The 22,110-nt window shown below is 32.2% G+C and overlaps 2 protein-coding genes and 1 pseudogene across 2 annotated transcripts; all 3 read right to left on the reverse strand.

Moving 5' to 3' along the window:
* Positions 1 to 2,273: 2,273 nt before the first annotated feature.
* On the reverse strand, positions 2,274 to 12,441 carry LOC128041101 (vignain-like; annotated as a pseudogene).
* A 680-nt stretch (positions 12,442 to 13,121) lies between these two features.
* On the reverse strand, positions 13,122 to 15,711 carry LOC105766322 (zingipain-2). Its single transcript, XM_012585727.2, has 2 exons — positions 15,224 to 15,711; positions 13,122 to 13,954 (listed from the first exon to the last, which is right to left on the reverse strand). Exons 1-2 carry the CDS (start codon positions 15,642 to 15,644, stop codon positions 13,368 to 13,370), a joined length of 1,008 nt encoding a protein of 335 aa, XP_012441181.1. The 5' UTR covers positions 15,645 to 15,711; the 3' UTR covers positions 13,122 to 13,367.
* A 3,850-nt stretch (positions 15,712 to 19,561) lies between these two features.
* LOC105766320 (ervatamin-B) lies at positions 19,562 to 21,518 on the reverse strand. The gene is made up of 2 exons (XM_012585726.2): positions 21,057 to 21,518; positions 19,562 to 20,269 (listed from the first exon to the last, which is right to left on the reverse strand). Exons 1-2 carry the CDS (start codon positions 21,478 to 21,480, stop codon positions 19,677 to 19,679), a joined length of 1,017 nt encoding a protein of 338 aa, XP_012441180.1. The 5' UTR covers positions 21,481 to 21,518; the 3' UTR covers positions 19,562 to 19,676.
* Between the last annotated feature and the right edge of the window lie 592 nt (positions 21,519 to 22,110).

Raw genomic sequence — 22,110 nt, forward strand, 5'->3', positions numbered from 1 at the left:
TCGTGGTCCCAAAATCTTCGGCATCGTCATCGTTATCAAAGTCTATAGGACCTCCTCTAAAGTCTTTAAGAAGACATTTAAGGAGTGGAAGGAGCAAGGAGTCATCTTCATCTTCTTCATTTTTGTCCTTGTAAATCATTGTGGTGTAAAGGTCTGATATTTTCGACAATTATGCCACCTTACAAAAGGCAATTTCATTAAACACTTAAAATTCAATGCAACCAAAAAAATAAAGAAAAAGCAAAAAGAGGACTCACTATTGTAACCCATTTTATAGTACAGCTTGCTCTTCTACGATCCAATCCATGAAAATACCATAGCCAAATCAAACTCAGCCGACATAAATTCACTAATCAACCTCCCTTAGCTGTTCTAAAACGTAACCGAAACCTCTAACAAGGAGAAAACAACGCTCAACAAAGCCTCCTCTCTACCGTTTTGCCTTCCCAAGAGAACCCAAAGAAAAAATAAAAGAAAACAAGCTTAAATACTGCTAGATCTAACAGAAAAAAGAGAGGAAAAATTAGAAATTTATGGCTTGATTTTTCTCTCTCAAACTCTATAATAAATAAGCTGATGTGAAATTCTGATTGATTAATGGTTGGACACAATGATGATAGTAATTAGATAGGAAGAGAGAAAGAGGAGATGAACATTAAATTTTCCATCCATTTTAGAGTGATTTGAGGAATGATGCAAGTTTAAGAGCTAAAATGATTTTTTTTTTGTAAAGTTGAAAGGTTAAAAAGTCATTATGCCTTTCTAATATTATGTCATTGCATGTGGACATGCGAGTTTATTTTTTTTGTAAAGAAAATGGTAAAAACCACATGATTTGAAAGTCCACCTAAAACTCCGTTATATAAAAAAAGTCATTGCTACAAAATTACAACACAAAGTCACAACAAAAGCATATAACTTAACAAAGGTTATTAAGTAATCACAAGTACACTAAAAGAAAAAGTTGTGAATATCACACTAATAGTAGTTAACTTTGAAAGCTGAAAAACCCAAAATTACAGTATCCCAAATGAAAATTAGAACATACACATCGAAGATATTTGAGTATACTAACTATTCTAAATATACCTCCAATTGAAAAACGAACAAAAAATGGTCTTTGTGATAAAAAAAACTACTCAGACTTTTCTTTTCTTTTCTCATTTTTTTCATTTTGTTGCATTCTTTTTCATCTCATATATATATAATTGAAACCACCCCCATATATGTTTGAATTATTTAGTGTTTTCAAAGTTGTTTTTCTGTTTCAATAAGTCATATTCTTTAGGAACAACTTTTTGCATTTGTTTAAACTAGTGGTATCCTTGTTTATAGGTGATATAGGTGTTAGTTGTGATTATATATTTTTCATTTGTAAGGCTATAAAAAGCCAACTTTTTATCTTCAAAAGTGACACTTATTTCTAGCTTTCACTTAATGTTATACTTAACATTCTTGTATCCGAACTAGGTTGTTGAGAAAATAAGTGGATATGAGTGAAGAAAAGAGTGAAGGTAGTCTTACAAAGATTCGTCATTTTGATGGTCTTCACTATGACCATTGGAGTGAGATGATGGTGAATCTATTGAGGTCTAAAGGACTGTGGAACCTAGTTGACAAAGGCTTCGAGGAGCTTGAAACAATGACTATGCAGACCATCTTGCAATAGACGCAGATGGACGAGATAAAGATGAAGGATCACAGGGTCAAACACTATCTGGATCAAGGCATAGATAATGTTATTTTTGAGCAGATTTTGGATAGACAAACCTCCAGAGTTGTTTGGCATTCTTTGAACAGCAAGTTTGGTGGAAATGAGAGAGTGAAAAGGTCTCTTCTCAACACCTTAAGAAGAGAATTTGAGGTGTCAAAAATGAATAAAAGAGAAATGGTCAAAGATTATTTTACTAAAGTAATGGATGTAACAAACTAGATGCTGAGCAATGGGGAGATAATATTTGACTTGGTGATTGTAGAGAAGATTTTGAGGACTTTGACAAAATGTTTCACCTATGTGGTATTATCTATCAAAGAGGAAAAATATGCACATACCATCTATTTTGATGAATTGTAAAGTTCATTATCTGTACATGAACAAAAGTTTAAGAGAATGGAAAAAGAAGAAGATCATGCCTTAAAAGTTACTGCTGGTAACGAAAGGTTTGAAAGTAGAGGATGTTGTGCAAATTCATACAGAGGGCGTGGAAGAGGCAGAACGAGATCATTGACAAAGCTCGGGTAGAATGCTATAAATGCCACAAATTGAGGCATTTTTAGTATAAATGTCCAAGGTGGGAGAGTAAAGCCAACTTTGTGGGACTTGATAAAGAGGAAGAGCTGCTCTTAATAATGTGTCTGGAGACACATAACTCACAACAAGATGGCGTATGGTTTCTTAATTTGGGATGCTTGAATCATATGTGTGGGAATAAGAAGTGGTTTTCTCATCTTGCTTACAGCTTTTGACACTTCGTCAAGCTTGAAAATGATACAAAAATTGTAGTAATGGGAAAAGGAAGTGTTAGATTAGAGATTGTATGCATCAAATAGGTAATCTTTAAAGTTTTCTTTGTTCCAGATCTAAAAAATTATTTGTTGAACATGGGATAGCTCCAAGAGAAAGGGATAGTTATTTTGATTCAAGAGGGTGAGTGCAAGTTGTATCGTTCACAAAGAGGGCTCATTGTAACAACCAAAATGACCAGAAATCAGATGTTTGTGCTTTCAACTATTGTTTTACCATGCTCACAACCATTGGTTTCATCATGCTTCCAAACTACCACAAAATATATCTCTCATCTATGGCACTTTAGGTTCGATCATTTGAACTACAAAAGCTTACGTATGATGTAGTCCAAAAGGTTAGTTCGTGGCTTACCAACAATCAGCATTCCAATCAAAGTATGTACTCATTGTTTGATCAGAAAGAAAATTAGGGAGAAAATGGCAGAGCATCAAGAAAGTTGCAGTTGATACATTCTGGCATTTGTGGACCAATTACACTGATTTTTATAGGTGGAAAGAGGTACGTACTCAGTTTTATTAATGATTTTAGCCACAAAATTTGGGTCTATTTCTTGCATGAAAAATTAGCGATGTTTGAGGTATTGTAGGGCTTTAAAAAATATATTGAGAATGAAAGTGGTAAACGTATAGCTTGCTTACGCATAGATAAGGGTGGAGAGTTCACCTCCTATAAATTTAATAATTTTTGTATGCAGAATGGTATTTGCAGGCAATTGACTAACGCCTACACCTAGCAACAAAATAGAGTAGCAGAAGAAGAGGAATCGAACCATTATGAACTCAGTTCGAAGCGTGTAATTTGAAAAAATGTCCCAAAAGAATTTTGGGCAGAAGCAATTCAATGGTGTACCCATGTAATGAACAGGAGCTTGACAATACCCGTGAATGGATGAACACCAGAAGAGGTTAGGAGTAATGTTACACCTTCTGTAGACCATTTTTGAGTGTTCGGGTGTGTTGCCCATGTACGCATACCTGACCAAAGAAGAACAAAGTTAGACGACAAAAGCTACAAGTGTGTTTTCTTTGGTGTGAGTAATGAAACCAAGGCTTATCGATTGTATGATCTATTCTCTAGGCGTATTGTGATAAGTTGTGATGTTGTTTTTGAAGAAGATAAATGCTAGGATTGGAGTCAAAATTTAGAGGATGCAAACAAAGAGTTGGAATGAGAAGATATTACTCTTGAGGATGATGTGAGTGAAGATGATGTCGTTGTACCAAATATAGAGGAAGTAGTTGGAGAAAAACCACCAAGTCTGAACATTCTAGCTGCAAATCAAGAGAGGATTAGACGGGAGAATAGAAGAGCACCAGAGTGGCAAAAAGATTATGTGAGTAGAGCAAGACTAGGCTTTTCTGGTGAATATGAAGAAGTCAATAAATTGGTTCTATACACCACAGTAGATCCAATCACTTTTACAGAAGTTGTTGTAAGCAAAAAATGGCTTGAAGCTATGAAAATAGAGATTCAAGCCATTGAAAAAATAAAACATGAGAATTGATGGAATTGTCAGTTGGTGCAAAGAAGATCGAAGTAAAATGGGTGCTCAAAACCAAGCTAAATGAACTTGGTGATATTCACAAACACAAGGCACGATTGGTGGCAAAGGGATATGCTCAGAAATATGTAATTGATTACAACCAATTGTAAAGTGGGATACAATCCGAATGGTGATTGTAATGGCTGGGCAAAAAGGTTGGAATACCTACCAACTTGATTTTAAAAGCACTTTCCTTCATGGAGAGCTGGTGGAGGAATTCTTTATTGATCAACTGCTTGGTTTTGAGAAAGAAGGGAGGAGCATAAAGTCTACAAATTAAAGAAGGCCTTGTAGAGTCTTAAGCAAGCTCCAAGAGCATGGTATAGACACATTGAGTCCTATTTTACAAAGGAAAGTTTTGAAAGGTGCCCATTTGAACCTATTCTTTTTATTCAAACTAATTCGAAAGGAAGAATTTTGATTGTTAGTTTGTATGTTGATGATCTCATATTCACGGGAAATGATGAGGAAATAATTAAAGCCTTTAAAAATTCCATGATGCGAGAATTTGAAATGACTGATCTTGGAAAGATGAAATACTTTCTTGGAGTTGAAGTGTTACAGAATGATAAAGGCATATTTATTAGTCAAAGGAAGTATGCTAATGAAGTTCTTGAGAGATTTGGAATGTTAAGCTGCAACTCTGTTAGAAGTCCTATTGTTCCAGAAAAAAACTCGTGAAAAATGAAGATGGAGTCAAAGTAGATGTCATTGGTCATAAGAAAATTGTGGGGAGTCTTCGATATTTAACTACGACCAGACCAGATCTAATGTATATAGTTGGACTGGTGAGTTGATATATGGAAAAACCTACTGAACTTTATCTTAATACAATGAAAAGGGTCCTTCGATCTATAAAAGAAAACTTAGAGCTGGGCATTTTGTACAAAAAAGGCAAAACTGGCGAGTTAGTTGGCTACACAGACAGTGATTATACTGGGGATCAAGATGACAGAAGGATCACTTCAGGATATGTTTTTCTGTTTGGAGAAAGTGCCGTTGCGTGGTCTTCAAAAAAACAGCCAGTAGTGACCTTATCTACAACCGAAACAGTGTTTTTAGTAGTAGTGTCATGTGCTTGTCAAGCAATTTAGATGAGAAGAATCTTGGATTCTTTCAATCATCCTCAAAAAGAAAGAATCATGTTATATTGTCACAACGCCTCCACCATCAAACTATCAAAGAATGTCGTATTGCATGGAAGGAGCAAACACATTCATGTAAGGTACCTTTTCCTTCGTGAATTGTCTAATGATAAAGTTATTGAGCTTGTCCATTGTGGAACAAAGGAGCAGACAACAGACATCATGGCTAAGGAATTGAAGTTTGAGACATTTGAAAAGCTTAGGGAAAAAATTGGAATTTATGGAGAAGTAAACTAACTGAAAATATGCTAAACAGTTTAGGGGAGGAATTGTTTGAATTATTTAGTGCTTTCAAAGCTATTTTTCTATTTCAATAAGTCCTATTCTTTAGGAACAACTTTGTGTATTTTTTTAAAATAGTGGTGATCTTTGTTTATAGGTGATATAGGTGTTGTGATTCTATATTTGTCATTTGTAAGGCTATAAAAGCCAGCTTTCTATCTTCAATAAAAGTGACACTTATTTCCAACTTTCACTTGATTTCATACTTAACATTATATAATGTAAGGCACAGTGGGACTCTTGGGCCATCTCCAATAAATACATATATAAGATAATAATTATTATAAAATATTATCTTATAAATAAATTTCAGTTGTAAAAAATAAAACATTTAATAAGTTTTTGAGAAAAATATCCTCAAACATTGATCTAGTACAACCACTTATATCAGTAGAGAAATGTCCATTATATGAACTTATGCAATTGGATACGAAGCTTTCATGGCGATGCCACGTAACCCACCTGGTGTATTCACATCCCTTTGAATCCTCATATACCCATTTTCACCCCAAGTTTCTCCCCATGAATTCTTAATCAACTAATAGTTTAAACCTTCTTCACGTGTCCCATATCCAACAATGGTGACTGCATGGGCGAGATCATTGCTTGTAGTTTGTTTTAAAAAGGTCAAATCATTGATTCAATGAATGGTTATAAAATGTGTTATATATACAAGTAGTTATATGTTTGGCTATGGTAATTGACTATTTAGGCTCGGTTTTGAATGACAAAGAATGTATATGATCTAATTAATATGGAAGTTAAATTGGAGGATTGATTATTGAAAATATTAATTGGTTGTGTATATGAAATATAGGCATGATAATTTGCATGCAAATTAGGTATGTGGTTCATGTGTGTGATTGAATATAACATGTTAGATATGTTATTTAGCTTGCAAATTAGATATTTTATGACTTGGCATTTGACTTCAAAAATAGTTAAGTTTGATTTAGTAAAATGTACATAAGGTTATAATGTTTAAAATACTATGATTTGGTAATTGAATTTTTATAATTATGAATCATGTACAAATCGGTTTTGATATTTGATTGCTTGGATTGAAAGTTTTGTATTAGCAAACTAATTGAAATGGTTAGATATTGAATTATAATTAGTATAAGAGAATGTTTGATAAAGCATGATTTGTGTAAGTAGATATATGATTCAAATAGATGCTTTTGACTTGTATGAATAAGAGGTTGGTTTATTAATTTATTTCAGAAAATTTTATAAAGGAGAATACATTACTAGGCATTTGAATTGTAAAGAATGTCCAACTAAACTGTGTATTGTTTGGTAATACCTTGTAACCCTAGTCCAGCGACGGACACAGGATAGGGGTGTTACAAATAGTTCCTTACTTGAACCAATTTGTGTGGTATCAAGCTCTTGATCTCTTGGTTACTCTCTTATTCTCTCAAATAACCTAGGCAAAACTTAAATTTATGTAGTACTTAAGTTTTCTTTACATAAGAGTTACAATCTAATCCGATGGCATGCCAACTATATCTAACTTTGCCCGAATAGTTAATAGGGTACCAATGATCCAATTACATGTAATAACCAATTCACATATCATATCATATCTCATTTAATTTCATCATCAATTCACATAATGTGCCATTATCAATTTCATATCATGTTCATTTTTGTTTACGGCATTTCAATTCAATTCTCAACACATTATCATTCAACATGAAACAATTCATACGATAAACATAAGCTTACCTCGATAATTAATCATGCAATCAACACGTATATGCATAAAAATATAATGATATCGAATTATAAAAGTACAAACTGAATTTCCCTCAACTCGCCTTCGATTCTCGACTTTTCCTTCTCTCACAGTAGCCCCATGTCGTATTAGCTACATTTGATAATTCAATAGTAAAAATAGTATTAGTTTACACCCAATTTAAATCCAAATACATAGCCACTCTTATTTTTTTATTTTATCCAATTTAATCCCTATACCCGAGATATACAATTTTTCGATATCTAATGTTGAGTCAAAATTTGATTTCACATATTTCCATTGGGGTCATAGTATAATCTCATATCAATTTTAATTTATTCAATTTAATCCCTAATGTTACAAAGCTATCTAACAAGTTCAATTTACTTTTTAATTTAGTCCTTATCTAAGCTTATTAACTATCATATCCTTCAAATTAAGCCCCAAATAATCAATTTCTCTCTAATGGTAACTTGCTAAAAACTTAACAATTGAACAAATTAAGAAATGGGCTATCTAAATCAAGCCTTCATGATCATAAATCTACAAAAATTATAAGGAAAAGGCTTGATTACGTTAATCAATTGTTGGCCGAATGTTTAAATGAACTAAAAGCTTTCTTTCTTTATTTTTGTATAGCATGGATGGTTGGAATTGTTGAGTATGACTCATATTTCAGTCAAATTTGAGAAATAATCTTCCAGTTAAACTCTGTTTATTTGTTTCAATCAAACTCTTATTAGTCTAGATTATTTTATTATTAGTTGACCTATGATTTAGCTTATAAATAGGCTATTTTACCATCTTAGAAAATACACCCATTAGAGATTAGAACTCAACACTTTTAGAGAATTTTTGTGTTTATGTTTTTCGGGTTTTTTTTTTGGGTTTAAGGGTTTAGTTTTTATCTCCATCTTTGTACTCTTCGTTCTTTGCCATTATAGTAAAATTATCTTTACCCGTTATTTTTTATCCTCTTTGGAGGGGTTTTCCACGTTAAATTTGTGTGTTCAATTTTTCAATTTCTTCAGCTATTTTTACTTGTTCGTTGCTTAATCGGGTCAATCCCCAACAAGTGGTATTAGAGTTAGTTCAATTTTCGTAGATCAGCCCGTTCAGAGATGGCAGCAACAAGGTTTGAAATTGAGAAGTTCGATGGTGTCACAAATTTCAATCTGTGGCAAGTTCGGATGATGACAATTTTAGTTCAAACCAGCCTGAAAAAGGTTGTTATTGGGAAAAAGCTTGAGAATCTAAATCAAACAGAATGAGAAGAGCTTGATGAAAAGGCCTTGTCTGCAATCCAGTTGTGCCTCACGAATAGAGTATTGTAGGAGGTATTGGTGGAGAAGACTTCATCCGCCTTGTGGAAAATGTTAGAAACTCTTTGTGCGACTAAGTCTCTGGCTAACTGTTTAGTGTTGAAACAACGTCTATTTACGTTTCGTATGAACGAAAGTGAGCTTCTTAGATATCACATCAGTCAATTAATTACTCTTTTAATTAATTTAAATAATGTTAAGGTTCAGATTGACAATAAAGATTAGGCTATGCTATTATTGTGCTCTTTACCCCTTTCATAGAAGTCTTCCAGGGAGACCCTAATTTATGGCAGAGACAAACTCTCGTTCGAAGATGTGAAGGGTCATTTGTTGAGTAAATGCAAACTCAACAATGAGTTTGGTTCAGATAGTAAGGCAGATAAGCAAACTTCTGTTTTGGTAAAATTAAAGAAGTGAGACAAATGTGTCGCTATTGTAAAAAGTTACGTCACGTCAAAGCAGGTTGTTATAAACTGTGAAATAAAAGAGTTGCTGAGGGTAATGAGGAAGATGTAGTTGGTGCTAATTTGGCCGATGAAAGCGGTGATGATTTCTTGTTAGTGTCAACGAGTGATAACTCCAAGCTTACGTCCGAGTGGATCCTAGATCCGGGATGTTCTTTCCACATGTGTCTCAATAGAGAATGGTTCTCCACATACAGTTCGGTTGAAGGTAGATTTGTGCACATGGGAAATGATTCATCCAGTAAGGTAATTGATATTGGTACTGTTAAAATTAGGATTCACGATGGGACAATTAGGAAATTCTTAGATGTCAGGTATGTACTTGATTTATGAAAGAATCTCATCTCCTTAAGTATTTTAAACTTGAAAGGATGCATAATCAATATCGAGTCAAGCGACATTAACGTATCTCATGGAGCTCTCATTTTGTTAAAAGGTAAAATGACAGACAATCTTTATATTTTAGAAGGTTCTACAGTGATCGGTGAAATCGGATGTACCTCGTCCATTATGTAGTCAAAGTCAACTCATTTAGAGCGGAGTCAACTTGGTCATAGGAGGGAAAATGTATGATCGTTTCGTTGAAGAGAGGTTCTCTTTTGGATGCAGGTTTTGAAAAGTTAGGGAACTATGTTCGTGAAAATCATTCTCGGGTTACTTTTGATTTGGCGGTTTACAAGTCGAACGCTATAAGTCTTCCAGTTTCTAAGCACATATTTGACTTAGTTAATTCCCTACATAGTTCAAGATAGGCCCGTGGTGGGCTTTGGCAAAGATGGCGTTGGGGAAATATGAGTCAAGGTGGAGATTTGTTGAGTATGACTCCTATTTCAGTCAAATCTGAGAAATGATCTTCCAGTTAGACTTTGTTTAATTGTTTCGATCAAACTCTGATTAGTCTAGATTATTTTATTATTATTTGACCTATGAATTTAGCCTATAAATAGGCTCTTTTACAACCTTAGAAAATACACCCATTAGAGATTAGAACTCATAACACTTTTGGAGAATTTTTGTGTTTACGTTTTCCGGGTTCTTTATTTTTTGGGTTTCGGGGTTTAGCTTTTATCTCCATCTTTGTACTCTTCGTTCTTTTTCCATTATAGTAAAACTATCTTTACCCGTGGTTTTTTATCCTCTTTGGAGGGTTTTCCCACGTTAAATTTGTGTGTTCAATTTCTCAATTTCTTTAGCTATTTTACTTGTTCGTTGCTTAATCGGGTTGATCCCCAATAGAGAAAATGGAGAAGATGACAATCTTCCACCCTATTTAGTATATATACTTAGATTAATATTAGCTTAGTTTAATGAACCATATTTAATTAGTTAATTAAGAAATAATTATGTATATGTTAATAATAAATTAAACTAAGTGGAATTAACCATCATCATCCCCTAACTCATGTCAAATAATGGTTAAATAACCATTTTAATCCTTTAGATAATTGCTAAATAGGTTCTCAAGTCTTTTCTAATTTTAAATTCAATAGCGATTGGACTTTTACAATTAGTCCCTGAATTTTAATTAACCAATTTCTCCGTTAAATTACTTAACCAAACTTTAATATATTTTCATAATAGCTTCATTAATCTTTATATATATTTAATCCTTATGAACTTGGTTTGCAGAAATAAAATTCTGAAACCGTATTTTTCGACACTACTTAAAATTAGGTCGTTACATTATGGGTTATGAGCTTGACGGTGGCCTCAATGCCATTTCAACACCAACTAACAATATTGAATTGTAATCACTTGATAGTAGAGGCTATGATACCAATTGTTGGGGACACTAGGTTATATCTCACACAAATGGAGCTTCAAAACTGAACTACAATATTGAACTGGAACACCAAAGTCAAATTGAAGCTACCCAACGAATTAACCCGACAATTTACTACTAAATATTAAGATGCAATAAAAAATCAAATGATACAATTAATAATAAAGGTGAGAACACACCAAATTAAAGACGTTTGGCACATTACTTATGTCCTTAATTACTAACACCGAATAATAACTTTACTATGACCCAAAAAAACAAATTACAAACTAATGAAACCTTAATTAAAAGGATTGCCCAAATATATACCAAAGTATACTAATGAAAGTAGGAGAGAACAAATGGTTGGGGATAATTCAAATGTAGGCTTAATGCCTTCTTATATACTATATGTGAGGCCATATATTTTGTCTCATTTTATGTGGGATTTATGTGAGCCAATAATCAACAAATACGTAATTTTCATATGTATGTACTTGTAATAAAATTTCTAAAATAGATAAAAAAAAACTCAAGAGCTACAGATATTAAAAAACACAATTATAATTATCGTAACTTATTAATGTCCTTGAAAATTGATCGAGTAGTGCAACTAATTTTATGTAGTACATGTATTGGCAGAGAAATTGTCTATTATATCAACTTATAATACTGGATATATACGAAGCTTTCATGGCGATACCACATAAGCGACCTTGCGTATTCACATTCCTTTGAATCCTCATATACCCATTTTCACCCCAAGTTTCTTCCCATGAATTCTTAACCAGCCAATAGTCTAAACCTTCATCACTTGTCCCATATCCAACAATGGTGAGTGCATGGGAGAGGGCATTGCCACAATCTCCGGTATACACTCCACTACTGTAATACCGAAAGTCTTGTCCATAGCCTTCGATTGCAACCGAGACAAGTTGATTTGCGACGACCTTAAGCAACGCTTGTTCGTCGTTTGTAGGCACCATTTGATAGCCATTGATGATGACGTCAACTCTGTTTATCTGTTTCTCAGTGTCGCAAGTTTCTTGCACTGGTTGATATGGGTAGCCTTCTTCGGTGGTTATTCCTTGGTTTTGGATAATGTAGTCGAAAGCATTCATCATCCATCCTCCATACAACCTTGGTTTCCTCCATTTGTGCTGCAATCCAACAGTTGTTGCACAGATAATGAGATTAATTTACCAGTTTTGATTTGGTTATCCCTTCAACGGCTGCCACTGCTGAAAATGCCCAACAATATCCTGCAAAAGTAAACCAACAATAACCCTTTGTTAAGTGAAGTAAATATACTAACATCAGTTTTTTTTTTCAATTAATCGAGCACCCTATCATTTCAACAGAGAAATTTGATTTTTAAAAAAATATATTGAAAGGTTTGAAGTTTTAATATTAGACAGATAGTTTAACATTTTAATATACTCAAAATTTGAAGCACAGGATTTGAAATAAGATGATCTAATTAAGAAAATATAATAAATATTTTGCAAGTCTGTAAACTGGGACTTACCACAGTTACCCTGAGACTTAATGGGAGTGACGGCACCTTTCTTCCTCCAATCGATGCTCGTTGGAACATCTGAGAAGCTTTCATACATAAATGATGTTGATTGGGACATAGTGGAATTGTCCCCCATCTTGTATCCAGTGTGAGCTACAATAAATTCATGATGACAGAAGGATCACTTCAGGATATGTTTTTCTGTTCGGAGAAAGTGCCGTTGCGTGGTATTCGAAAAAACAGCCAGTAGTGACCTTATCTACCACCGAACCAGAGTTCGTAGCAGTAGTGTCATGTGCTTGTCAAGCAATTTGGATGAGAAGAATCTTGGATTCTTTCAATCATCCTCAAAAAGAAAGAATCACATTATATTGTGACAATGCCTCCACCATCAAACTATCAAAGAACGTCGTATTGCATGGAAAGAGCAAACACATTCATGTAAGGTACCACTTCCTTCGTGAATTGTCTAATGATAAAGTTATTAAGCTTGTCCATTGTGGAACAAAGAAGCAGACAACAGACATCATGACTAAGGAATTGAAGTTTGAGACATTTGAAAAGCTTAGGGAAAAACTTGGAATTTGTGGAGAAGTAAACTAACTGCAAATATGCAGAACAATTTAGGGGAGGAATTGTTTGAATTATTTAGTGCTTTCAAAGCTGTTTTTCTGTTTCAGTAAGTCGTATTCTTTAGGAACAACTCTGTGTATTTGTTTAAACTAGTGGTGATCCTTGTTTATAGGTGATATAGGTGTTGTGATTCTATATTTGTCATTTGTAAGGCTATAAAAGCCAGCTTTCTATCTTCAATAAAAGTGACACTTATTTCCAACTTTCACTTGATTTCATACTTAACAATATATAATGTAAGGCACGTGGGACTCTTGGGCCATCCCCAATAAATACATATATAAGATAATAATTATTATAAAATATTATCTTATAAATAAATTTCAGTTGTAAAAAAGAAAATATTTAATGAGTTTTTGAGAAAAGTATCCTCAAACATTGATCTAGTACAACCACTTATATCAGTAGAGAAATGTCCATCATATGAACTTATGCAATTGGATACGAAGCTTTCATGGCGATGCCACATAACCCACCTGGTGTATTCACATCCCTTTGAATCCTCATATACCCATTTTCACCCCAAGTTTCTCCCCATGAATTCTTAATCAACCAATAGTTTAAACCTTCTTCACTTGTCCCATATCCAACAATGGTGACTGCATGGGTGAGCTCATTGCTACAATCTCCTGTAAACACTCCACCTTTGTAAAACTGAAAGGATTGTCCATATCCATCGAGTGCCACCGAGACCGGTTGATTTGTGACGGCCTTAAGTAATGCTTCTTCGTCGTTTTGAGGCACCATTTGATAGCCATTGATGGTGGCAACTTTGTTTTTCTGTGTGTCGCAAGTTTCTTGCATTTGCTGATATGGGTAGCTTTCTTCGGTGGTTATTCCTTGGTTTTGGCTGATGTATTCAAAAGCATTCATCATCCATCCTCCACTACAACCTTGGTTTCCTCCATTTGTGCTGCAATCCAACAGTTGTTGCTCAGATAATGAGATTAATTTACCAGTTTTGATTTGGATTATCCCTTCAACGGCTGCCACTGCTGAAAATGCCCAACAACATCCTGCAAAAGTAAACCAACAATAACCCGTTGTTAAGTATAAAGCAATTAATGAAAATAAATAAAAAAATGAATGCTTCAATGCCAATCTATAATAATATATAAACTTTTGATTGAGTTGATGTAACTAGTTATCGAATCATAAAAGAAAATATAAAAATAATGTTACAGGTGAAGTAAATTATACTATTACAATAATAATTGTCTTTTCAAATTTTTAAAAATTAAATAAAATTTTGCATAAGATGTGATCTAAACCCATGTGACAAATATTTATAAAAAATTACCCTTTAATCAAGATTTTATTTTATATTTTTATATATTTTAAATTAATTATAAAAATATTTTCGCCATTGTTTATATATTGATGATGTTATTGGTTGAGTTGATCACAAATCCACTCATAATAATTCAAGAGAAGTGACGATATCAAAATAAACAAGCGGATCGTATTTATTATTTTTAATATAATATATTTACTTGTTTAATTTTTTTTACTTGCAATTTAAACTATTTTTATTTAATTTAATACATATCACATCTATTATTATTAATTTCAAACCTTAAGTTTTATTATTTAGACTTAATAACAAATTTGGTCAATAGCATTTATATGTTTTGTCAAAATAGCCCTGATTTATTTTTGAGCCTTTTCGACCATCAATTTTTACTCTTTTTTCTAACATATGTGAAATATTTTAATGAAATGTAATTTATTACTTAGATAACTCAATAAGATAATTACATGTGAAAAATAATAAAATAGAGAAATAATATATGAAATTAAAAATAAATCTTAATTTAAAGAAAATGGTTCAAGGTTTCAATTTTTTTCAAAATATTTCAATCTTTCGTATGTTTATTTACCGAGAGGTTTCAATTAAGAGTTATTTTTTGAAAATTCTTGTATTATTTATTTATTTTATTATTTTCCACATGTAATTATCTTATTGGGTTCTCTCGAGTAATAAATTACATTTCATTCAAAATATTCTACATATGAAATTCCTCATCATACCGTTAACTTTTTAATGATACTTTCATCAAATTTGTTAGAACAGATGGTTTGAAAAACAAAAACAAAAATTGATGGTTAAAAAAGACTCAAAAATACAATTATGGTCATTTTGACAAAACATGTAAATGTTAGTAGGGAAGCTTATTATATATCGCATGTAATCTTTAAAAGCGACGTGTTGTATGCAATTCACTTTCTAAAACGATTGCTTACTCAATCAACAATTTTATGTATATATATAAATTATTACTTACCACATTGACCTTGATTCTTAATAGGAGTGACTGCACCTTGGTCCCTCCAATCAAAGTTTGTCGGAACATCTGATACGTTCTCATACCTGAACGACGTTGACTCAGGCATTATGGGGTTGTCTTGCATCTTGTATCCAGTGTGAGCTGCAATGAATTCATCTTGTGTCATGTCTGCAAATTCATTCAGGCTTAACTTAAAACTTCTATTTCCACCATTGTTGAAGCTCTCAATGTATTCCAAATTCTCTTTGAATACATTAAGACGCTTCTCCTTCTCTAATTTGCTCTCATATTTTCGACCATAATCAACCATCCATTGCTCATGTTTATCAACAACAGAGGCTTCATAGATTGTTCGGGACATAGCAAGAGATGCCAATGTCCCAAAAATTAAAAACAAAAAGGCATGGATTAAACTCATCTTGTTGTTTTGCAGTATATGGTGGGATACTACACTAATTTCTGGGTTTTTTCTTTGCTAATTGCCAAGTTGTGAAGAACTAGCACTCTATGAATGTATATATACTAAAAAATTGATTGAAATGAATACTTTTTTAATTAAGTCCAAATAAAACGCCAATCAAGTCAATTTTCAGGTTTACAATTACAGACATACCTTTTTTTTTTATATAAATCAACAAATTATTAGTGTGGCGTGATTGACGGAGACATACAACGTTTTACTTATTCCTTCATTGCTGTTTCTCGGTTGGTGGTTGACTTCGAAGTCAATGTTAACATTCCAATTCTCCCATTACATGTCCATTGGGTCTTCAGCTTTTGGTCCAATATCAATTTTTTTATTGAAGAAATTATTTTAATAAAATAATTAACATTATTATTTTTTGTTAATATTTAATATATTATCATTAGAAAATTTTAATTGTATAAATAGATTTTAAATATAGTAATTTATCTCATTCTTTTCGAAATATAATTTTTATTTTGAGCGAACTACATAGATAGTCACCTAACTATAAATTTTGTTAAGCATCCAAAATAAAAAATTATAATTTAATTACCCACGTTTCATAATTTAGTCATTTTAGTCGCTCCCGTTAAAATACAATAACAAGCTAACATCACAGTTAAAAAATCAGTATAATAACAAATTTAACCTCAATTTTTATATATTATATCAATTTAGTCATAATTTTAAAAATTAACTCAAAATTTATAAATATTCTCAATTTGATCTTAATTCTAAAAATTCAATGAAATATATAAACATACATAAATAATTTTATAAATAATGATAATACATTTAAATGTTATATTAATGTTAAATAAAAATAATTATATTAATATTATGTTTATTTAATACAATATTAATACAAAATTTTAATTTATTATTATATATTTTGAAAATATTTATAAATTTTGAGAGTTAATTTTTAAAATTATGACTAAATCGATATAATTTGTAAAAATTAAGGGCTAAATTTATTATTATCTTGACTTTTTAATTGCTACGTTAGCTTGTCGTTTATGATAGTAACATGGGTGATCAAAATAATTGAACAATATAATGCGAGTGCTTAAATTGCAAATCTTTTATTTTAGGTGCTTAAAATAAAAAAATTATAATTTGGTGACAATCTGTGTAGTTTACCCTTTTAATTTTTACTACACCTTAAAGGAGTACGTGACACCCTCTAAACTCTGCTTATAGAAACTAAAAACTCCATTGTTAAAAAGAATATTTTAGCTTCTGTTTATTTGAAAAAATGACATTTTAATCCCTATATATTAACTTTATTGTTAATGGAAAGACATTGCTTAAAAGTGACATTAAATCAAATATTAGATGAAATTAAAAAGCTTATTAAACCAAGATATTTCGTCTCGTGGAAAATTTTGGGGTGTTGGCAATGTATCATAAAGTAGTAATCAACATGTTAGTGTGGTGTTCCAATTGTGACATGGTGATGATGGTTAGAAACTTGTGTTGCAAGGAATAAGAAGAAGAGAATATAGTTAAGACTTGAGGCGTGAAAAAACACTTTCCTTTAATGCTTTTAAGTTTGTCTCTAGAATACAATGAAAAGAACAGAACAGTGAAAACATAACTCGTGGCATAAGGTATGTTTTTTTTCATAACATAACGATTTACCATAAAATTATGTTTCTTCAATTCGAAAACATTTTAAGAAGATTATGTTATTTCAATAAATTAGTTTCGATGCAAACAAAATAGTTTGCACCACCAAACTAAAGCTTTAAGCGCCTAAATTTTGAAATATAAAAGTCCCAATCGGTAGCCCACCTATCTAGTGGGTTAGGGCCTAACTTAATTACATAAATTATAAAAAATTGGTTATTTAAATTCTTTATATTATATGTTTGTTGGTAATGTGGATTACAATCTTGGATAAATTTGTAAAAATTTGAAGTGAATTAGAAATTTTGAAGCTAGAATTTGCAATTCATGCACTTTGTAACACCCATTGTAACACCCATTGCTCGATCCTTTCTAACACTCCTTGCTCGATCCAATTGCCATGTTCGAGCAATAGAATATTACATTCATTACCGGAGCAACTACAATTAATAATACAGTAAAATAATAATTCAAACATACAAACATGTGATACACATTTACAATACGAGACATAATAAAATTCGAGGTTTAATCAAACTTACGACAGCTTAATTGTTGACCCAAGCATGAAATAAGACCAAATTGCAAAGTTTTCAAAATTTCATATCAGGTATCAATACCTCTTGGAATACCCCGGAATTTGGGGTTAGAAGTTTTGAGGTTGTGGTTAGGGTCATTGAATAGGTCGAGCACTTGAGTGGGTTTTCACGTTTTAATATTAGAATAAGCTTATTGGTTTGGTGGTGGTGAGTGTGTTAGTTTACATTTGGGTTTTGGATTCAAATCCTTATGTGTGTTTTGAGGATTTAATTTATTTTGGTTTTGCTTTTTAATTTTTAAAGATTTACTTTTAAAATTTGAAAGAGAGGTTTTTTAGTTTCACATTCTTTTCCATTTCCTTTTCCCTTTTTTTTTTTGTTCCCTCTGTTATTTTTCGGTTCTTTCCCCAAATTTCAGTTCTTTTGATTTATTGTTTCTTCCATTTTACACTCACGTTACATGTTGTCTGTCAAGACTGATCGTCCTCGTGTGTTTTGTTTTATCGGAGGTGAAGCGGGTAGGTTTTGTTCATGAGGGTTTATGATAGAATTGCTTCTGTTTCTATTATTCGTTGATTGAAGTTCTTATATTTTAAGTTTATGTGTGAAATTGAGGTTTCCGAACAGTTTGATGAGAGCGAATCGATTGATCCTTGGTGCTTGATATTGCGTTCTAAGGTGTGTGTTCTAAAACAGTTTAACTTTGGTATCGAATTGCTGTGGGATTTGATAATGTCTTGTCTGTTTATGAAATTGGTTATTTGAAGTATCGTATTGTTACTGAATTGCATTAAATTCTATATGTTTTGCCATAATTCTGGGTTACCAAGGGTTGGGTATCGTTTCGACATCAAAAGTATGATTTTCAGGCTGTTTCGGTGTGGTTTCGTGACCATATGAGTGGCCACACAGGTGTATGCGCACACGGGCGTTTAACATTTTAATATTAGACAGATAGTTTAACATTTTAATATACTCAAAATTTGAAGCACAGAATTTGAAATACGATGATCTAATTAAGAAAATATAATAAATATTTTGCAAGTGTGTAAACTGGGACTTACCACAGTTACCCTGAGAAATGGGAGTGACGGTACCTTTCTTCCTCCAATCGATGCTCGTTGGAACATCTGAGAAGCTTTCATACATAAATGATGTTGATTGGAACATAGTGGAATTGTCCCCCATCTTGTATCCAGTATGAGCTACAATAAATTCATCATGTGGTCATATCTGCAAATTTATTGAGACTTAACTTAAAACTTTTAATTTTGTCATTGTTAAAACTCTCAATATATTTCAAGTTGTCCTTAAATATATTAAGACGTTTTTCCTTCTCTAAGTTGCTCTCATATTTTCGACTGTAATCAACTATCCATTGCTCATGTTTGTCAACAATGGCGCTTTCATTAATTGTTCGAGACTACATGACAAGTGATAATGTAAATGTCCATAAAATTAAAAACAAAACGCCATGGATTAAACTCATCATCGTTTTGCAGTATATGCAGAGACACAGCACTAATTTAAGGTTTTTATTTTGTTTTTGGAAGAGGTTTTTTTTTTTTTTTTTTTTAATCATCATTTATTCATTATAATGGGTAGAAGAACGCCAAGAGTACAAGAGTGATAGTTCCAAACAGACCACAGACATCAACACCAAACGAAAGGGAAAAAAGAACAAATACAACACATATCTTAGACCATTTAACACTGCTAATTGATTATCGTAACTTACCTATCAGTATGCTCGAAAATTAGTCAAGCAGTACAACCACATATATATAGGTAGAGAAATGTCCATTATATGAACTTACATAACGGGATACGAAGCTTTCATGGCGATACCACATAAGCCACCTGGTGTATTCGCGTCCCTTTGAATCCTAATATATCCTTTTTCACCCCAAGTTTCTCCCCATGAATTCTTAACCAGCCAGTAGTTTAAACCTTCTTCACTTGTTCCGTATCCGACAACGGTGACTGCATGGGAGAGAGCATTGCCACAATCTCCGGTAAACACTCCCCCGCTGTAAAACCGAAAGTCTTGTCCATGGCCTTCGATTGCAACTGAGACAGGTTGACTTGCGACGACCTTAAGCAACGCTTCTTCGTCGTTTTCAGGCACCATTTGATATTCATTGATGGTGGCAACTTTGTTTATCTGTTTCTCAGTGTCGCAAGTTTCTTGTGTTTCTTGATATGGGTAGCTCTCTTCAGTAGTTATTCCTTGGTTTCGGATAACGTATTCGAAAGCATTTACCATTCGTCCACCATCGCAACCTCTGTTTCCTCCATCTGTGCTGCAATCCAACAATTGTTGTTCAGATAATGAGATTAAACTACCAGTTTTGATTTGGACTATCCCTTCAATGGCTGCCACTGCTGAAAATGCCCAACAACATCCTGCAAAGTAAACCAACAATAACCCTTTGTTAAGTATAAAACAATTGCTTCTTGGCTGAGCAATATTTATAAAATATTTTATAGGAGTTGGGTTAGCATACTAACATATTATAGGGAAAAATCAAATACTGACACGTGGTTGTTAAAAAGTAAATAAGTCTTATTGAACAAAATTAATTTTTATATATTGACTAATATTATTTATGTTAATACAACATCACATATGATGGTTGAATTAAGCAAATATATTGCAGATAATTATTTCCTTTCTACAATGATGTAAAATTAATTAGGGTGAGTTTGGATGGGCAATTGGGTGCTGTGTGTTTAACTTACTTTTTGTCTCATACTACAGTATTGTTACAGTATCTAATCTCACCGTCACTGTTATTTTTATAATAACGGCAGGTAAACGCACCACCCATCCAAACTCACTCTTAACTTTATAGTAATATAAGTGAATTCCCTACATATATATATACACTAGATTTTGAGATATCTATGATGTCGATGAAAAATATTTATGTAAAAAATATATTAACTAAAATTTTATATAAAAATTAAATAAAATTTTAATTGAAATAATGAAATTAAAGGTTTAAAAACTAATGCTTTAAGCTTAAATCCCATCATGTGTACTTTTAATGATTTTATATATAAAAAAACTCTCGTAATAATACAAGTTAGATTGTAAAAAGATGACTTTTTAATTAGTTTCGACTGCATTTGTGTTCGATTCATTTGTAACATTAACTTAATCGATAGTTGTATGTAAATTGAGACTTACCACATTGACCTTGAAACTTAACAGGAGTGACAGCACCTTGGACCCTCCAATCCAAGTTTGTTGGAACATCTGAGACGTTTTCATACATAAAAGATGTTGATTCGGACAGTGTGGGATTGCCTTGCATCTTGTATCCAGTATGAGCTGCAATGAATTCATCTTGTGTCATGTCTGCAAATTCATTGGGACTTAACTTAAAACTCCTATTTCCGCCATTGTTGAAGCTCTCAATATATTCCAAGTTTTCCTTGAATATATTAAGACGCTTCTCCTTCTCTAATTTGCTCTCATATTTTCGATTATAATCAACCATCCATTCCTCATGTTTGTCAACAATGAAGGTTTCATGGATTGTTCGGGACATGGCAAGAGATGCCAATGTCCCAAAAATTAAAAACAAAAAGACGTGGATTAAACTCATCATTGTTTGGCAGAGATACTACACTAATTGAAAGGTCTAGCACTCAATGAATCTATATATACTACAAAATTTGATTAAAATAACTATTTTTAATTAAGTCATCTTATGAAAAATCCAAATAAAAGGCCAATAAAATATTTAATTTAAATAAATATTTTTAATTGATTAACCCTACTACAAGTTTGTTTGTGTTTGTTTTTCTTCCTTGATTTGAAAACATTCAACACTCCCATTATGTTGAGGGTAAATTGCATAATAGTCACCCAATTATTAATAAATTTCGCTTTTAGTTACCCAACTATGAAAATTTATAAAATAATCACTCAACTAACAAGTGATTATTTAATTTAAAAAGTCCACATTTGACTTTCATTACTGAGTTGATGATAACTAACAAGTGAGGGACTAAAATATTTAATTTAAAAAATTGACTAAATAAAAATTTTAATAGGTGGGTGACCAAAATAGAACTAAGTGCATAGTTGGATGACTATACTTTTAGTTTACCCATTATTCATAGTTGCTGACATTCAAAATTGACATGGATTAAATTGCTCAGATTTTTTAGAGGGACGAGCTTACTCAATTTCTCGTAGACAGTTGTGGTTTTTATAATTTCTTTTTAAAACTCAA

The sequence above is a fragment of the Gossypium raimondii genome, chromosome 5, assembly GCF_025698545.1.
Source record: "Gossypium raimondii isolate GPD5lz chromosome 5, ASM2569854v1, whole genome shotgun sequence".
NCBI lineage: Eukaryota > Viridiplantae > Streptophyta > Magnoliopsida > Malvales > Malvaceae > Gossypium > Gossypium raimondii.